Source organism: Alexandromys fortis, unplaced genomic scaffold (genome assembly GCF_014885135.2).
Source record: "Alexandromys fortis isolate MF-2015 unplaced genomic scaffold, M_Fortis_MF-2015_v1.1 scaffold_87, whole genome shotgun sequence".
NCBI lineage: Eukaryota > Metazoa > Chordata > Mammalia > Rodentia > Cricetidae > Alexandromys > Alexandromys fortis.
The window spans coordinates 5149306-5154663 of NW_026067971.1; the positions used below are offsets into that span (position 1 = coordinate 5149306).

At 40.0% G+C, this 5358-nt stretch overlaps 1 protein-coding gene across 1 annotated transcript in view; it reads right to left on the reverse strand.

Moving 5' to 3' along the window:
• Window positions 1–5358, reverse strand: part of LOC126509727 (ATP-binding cassette sub-family G member 3-like) — a 47631-nt gene that overhangs the window by 36130 nt on the left and 6143 nt on the right. Inside the window, exons 2-5 of the mRNA XM_050155802.1 lie at window positions 4247–4468; window positions 2158–2217; window positions 1349–1463; window positions 660–812 (exon numbers count right to left, since the gene is read on the reverse strand). Of these exons, the coding sequence (XP_050011759.1) occupies window positions 660–812; window positions 1349–1463; window positions 2158–2217; window positions 4247–4449 (531 nt within the window). The 5' untranslated portion in view covers window positions 4450–4468. The remainder of the gene's footprint in view (window positions 1–659; window positions 813–1348; window positions 1464–2157; window positions 2218–4246; window positions 4469–5358) is intronic.

The window sequence follows — 5358 nt, forward strand, 5'->3', positions numbered from 1 at the left end:
TCACCCACAGGTTTGCCTGCAAGTCAACCTTACTACAATTCCTCACTAAGACTCATTTCTAGATGATTCCAGGTGATTCTAGACTGTATCAAGTTGACAGTTAAAACTAGACATCACTAACAGGTTTAGATAAAAACACAAAAAGAAAGACTACAGAAAATAACAAGCACTCCATAAGTTAGAAGTAAACGCTAAAGAGACTAAGGACAACCCTGGAAGGAAATAAATACAGAGTGAACACAGAGCCAGAGTTCTCCATCTCACGTCCTGTGTCTGTCCTGAAGCACGTTCTGAAACAACAAGGGACAAGTCCTCTAGGGGAAGAGGCAATAGACAGAAGAAAGCACTTGTCCAAATTCTCTAAAGTCAAGAGTTTAAGGCTGAGAGAAGAGGAGGCTCATGTGAGGAGCACTTGGAAATGGCCATGTGAGGAACACTCTTCCCAGCTGGATCACACTCCATTCCCAGATTTAGCCACTGTAAAGAAGGTTTCACATCTCAGTTTCCACTCTACATCATGTTACAAGTCACTTACCCATTAATACAGAGAGCAGCCACATTGACCACACTCACAGAAAAGTAATGGCGGTATCATATTATCAATACTGGGATTTTTTTTTTTTTGGCTCTGAGCCTTTCAAGATTTTTCTTCACATTACCTTGATATTTGACACTTTATCCAGATGCAGAAGTTCAAGGACCTCATCAATTCGCCTTCTTTTTTCATCTCTTGTCATAGTCATTGGCAGTCGAAGAGCTGCTGAGAACTCTACATTTTCTCTCACAGTCACGGTGAACATCGTTACATCATTCTTATGGTTAAATAGTATTTCAATTAAATATAGTTACCAGTGAAACAATCGTTCTAAGAAATGTAACCTAATCCTTATATAAAACATACACAATGTAATACCCCACTAAAAAATAAGTTTTCAGTTTTGCTAATTTCAAATAGAGAACCTGATGCAATCATTTTCATCTTTCCTTCCCATTTGCCTTCCAAGGAAAGCTCAGGGATTTGGTGAAGGCTACCTGCAATCATTTGAGGAAAACATCTAAGCAGCAGAGAAAGATGAAGGAAGGACTAAATGGACAAGAGTAGTCCTCTATAGAAGTAAATCACAGCTCAGTTACTAATACTGTGATGAAGATGTCATATTCCAATCACTCCCCATCTTCCTATTTAATAATGCCACCCTCAGGCTAATGAGTCACTGTGAAAAGCTGGTGTAGAGAAAATTGGGTCTATGAATGTGTCATCTAATGAACTGGAAACACACAAATCTATTAGCTGAGCATCTAGCAATACAAGGGGGAAATCTAAAATTACAAGCCCACCAGTACTTACCTGGGGCACATAACCAGAAATACATGTGAAATTGGCAGGTCGAGGTTTTCCATTTATCAAAATGTCTCCCAATAATCCTCGTGGATCTGTCCTTGCAGCTAAGACATCTAATAACCTACAAGGGTTACATATGTTGTGTGGTTTACTTCCTCCCTTCAGTAACAGCTATCAGCTTTCAGATGCTCAGAATAAAAATGCTGCATGAGTTTAACTGAACTCACTCTCTCTCTCTCTCTCTCTCTCTCTCTCTCTCTCTCTCTCTCTCTCTCTCTCTCTCTCTCACACACACACACACACACACACACACACACACACACATACACACACACACACATACACACACACACACTCCTTTCTGTTCAGTATGTGCTCTAATACAGCCCAGAATTATGCATGTAAGACATAATTCACAGGACCGCCCCTCCCTGCTATCTGACCTTGGAAACTCAAACAGGTAATGTGCTGCTGTGTTTTGAGAATTAGACCTAGTGATGATTTCTTGTCTCCAGAAAATGTCTTCATCTTTCTAATTCTAATATTATTTTCACCACATTAAATAATAATAATATGACCCAACACCACAACACTCTATCATTTCCTATCAGTAAAGTGACCAGGTAAGACTTCCTGCTCTTGGTATAAAATTAGAATGCACCCTCCTACATGTTATCCATGGCACATGGGACCAGACTCAGAATTACACACTCACAGATAGACTCACACAGTACTCAGATAACTCCTATAGGAGTGATTTTTACAGCCCAGAAACTGGATACTGTGGGCTTGCGTAAGCTTTCCATTATACTCACAAAGATCTGCTCCCATCTTGAGGTCCCATAATTGCATTGAGGCCAGGTTTCATGATCCCACTGTAAGCAAAAAATGATATTGGTTGATTTTTTTCTATTTTTAAAGAAGTTATATTAGTTTCATGTTTACACTAAATATTCTATTAAAATTAGGTAAAACTGTACACAGAAAATAAGCATAAATGCATAGGAAAAATTAAATATTAATAGAGATCTATTGTTTATGAAAGATATTGAAAGATAGTGGAAACTCATCAGAAAAAAATGCTTCAGATATCACAAAACCCCTGTGATTTATTGTTTAAGGACTTGTCTTTTTTGAAACATAGTGCATCTAAGTTCAGTGTCCTTGAAACAAGTGGAGGACTCCATTACACACACAGGCTTTATCTGTCAAGGCTATATCTGCTAATATAACTATTAGCAAGTATAGCTTCTCTCTAATGTTTGATGATCAGTATCTTCATATAGCCCTGCTTGCTGCCTTGTAAACCTCATCACAAGAATTCATGGGATATCAGTAGCCATGCTGCTATTATTAAAATAGACTCAAACCAAAATCAATCCATTTTAAGTAGAAATTCAAAGACTAAAAAGAAGCACTCAGAAGACAGGAGGGGACTGCCAAATAACACTCAAAACAACAAAGCACCACCTTAATCAAAATAGAAAAGCTAAATACACACCCACAGAAATGATGATTTCCTTTCCTGATAAAGAGATTTTAATACATTCAGTTTAGGATCAGAAAGTATCTCTCAAGTAGAGGACATTATTTACTGGTGTATAAGTACAGCACAAACATAACTATGTCTCAAAATACTGATTGACTGATTCAGAGTAGTAAATATTCAGCTGAAAAAGCCATATTTCTGTATTCTTATAGAAAGTATAGATAGCTATGCTCCCATTTGTTATTTCATATCCAGACAATGTGTCAATTCTTTGCCCTGTCCATTCCCCTCTTAGTAAGAAAATGGTGGAAGTTGTAGGCTGAGGAGCAGAAAAGACCAGCACCCAATAATAGAGGTGATGGTTGGGGTCGCAAGGAAGAGTCTACACAGACTGTGTGGGGACATCTTGGCATGTGTGCTCTGTCCTCAGAATTGGTTGGAAGCATGGCTTCTCTATTTCATGGAACAATGTGTGGAATGTTGCTTTTAGCTCTTAATGAATTTTGAGCAAATATTTGAGGACCTGGACTTTCTGCTGCTGAAACTTCCTCATTGCTTCTTCTCATCACTGGTAACTGACCCAGTCAGCCTGGTCTAAACTCTCAGTTCAGTTTAGGGAGGAAATGTGTGTATAGATGTGTACACAATTCTTTTAGATTTTCTAATTTGTAGAATTTAAATTTGCAGTAATCCCTCATATCTCTTGATGTTAACAGTATGGTTTTTATATTACTTTTTCATCCTTAATTTATTGAGTTAAAACCATTTCTCACGATTGTTTTTGTTTTCTGTACTATGTCCAAGGGCTTGTCAAGTTTGTTTGTGTTTTCAGAGAACCAGCTTTTGTGCCATTCATCCACTGTGTTGTTCTTCAGTCTCCATCACATGAATTTCACTGTGATCATGTATCTATCTGTCTGTGATCATGTATCTGTCTGTCTGTATAACAAGGTGAGGCTGGGGAGGGTTCATTGGTGAAGCACTTGCTGTGCAAGAGTGAGAACCTCAGTTAAACCTCCAGAACTCACATAAAGCTGGATGCAGTGTGGGCACCTGTAACTCCATGCTCTATGGAGAGATGGGAGACAGAGGCAGGAGAATCCCAGGACACTTGCAGTCTGCTTGCCTGGCATACACTGCAGTGAGCAATGAGGGATACTGTCTGCAACATGGTAGAAGGGGAAGATCAGGGCTCAAGGTTGTCCTCTAACAGCCTGTGCCACAGGTGTGTCACAGCATCCACACATCTGTACATGTGAACACACACATACACAGAGATAGACATATAGACACACACACTAACACATACGTACACATACATGTACACAGACATGCACACACAGCTGGTTGATAGTAGAGAAAGTCTCTGTTAAAAAAATATGCAATATACTAGTCTCTTTAGTTTATTTACATACTTCATATTTGATAGTCTTTCTATCATGAATGATGTTTTACGAAATGGAAAGCCACTTTGTACTGTTTCCTGATACTTGATGTTATGAAAACTTAACACAGCTTCTCCTGTCAATGTGTTCTGGTCACTGGTGTCCATTCCAGGAAGGTCACTCGGATTGCTTTCTATCATTGGGATTGCAACAGGGTCAATATTGGACGCCATCTTGAGAGGTTCTTCCTTCCTGTAGAAGGAAAAGCAAGAGTAAGTCGATGGCCCACACAAACAACATTATTACATGGAACAATCAGGATTATTTTAAACTGGGCACTCATAGGCAGATTTTGTCCTGTTCATATAGCTGTGATCACCTAAGGACCCAATGAGAAGCAGACATAACTGAGGACATAGACTCCTCTTAGACACCAAATTCCTAAGAAAGAAATGAGCCCTAATGAGTGCATATAAATGTTCTTCATAATTCATAAAGCAAGACAAGGACAGATGAGGGGACGAATCTGTCTTACCTCAAAAGCATATTCTATGATACAATACAGAGGCAGGTATGTGGGCATCATTTTCACAGCACCTCTTTGTGTGGAGAGGGTGGTGTATGTGTACGTGCACAGATGTGCAGATGTGTGGAATTATAGAAGGAAGAATCACACAGCAGATGAACATGCACAGAGACCTATTGTGGAACAGGGTGACCAATAAATACTCAGTTGGTTCAAGGCACAGTGTCAGTTCAAGATAGAGAGATGTCTCCTGGGGCAGAATGCTCCAAAGCACAGAGCTGACTCCAGGCATAAGGGGTCTGAACAAATAGGATCTCAAGTGGGACACTTCTGATGTGGGAGTGTCATATCAATCTGTTGATTTCATTGGCTGAGCAATAAAGAAACTGCTGGCCCTGATAGGTTAAAAGATAGGTGGGCGGAATAAACAGAATAGGATGCTGGGAGGAAGAGGAAGTGAGGTCAGACTCTGCGCTGCTTCCAGAGGGACCGGACAGCCGCCATGCTCTGCTCTCCCAGGCAGCTGCAACCCACGATGGACTTAGGCTAGAATCTTCCCGGTAAGCGCACCTTGGGGTGCTTACACACATCATTAGAAATGGGCTAGTCCAGGTGC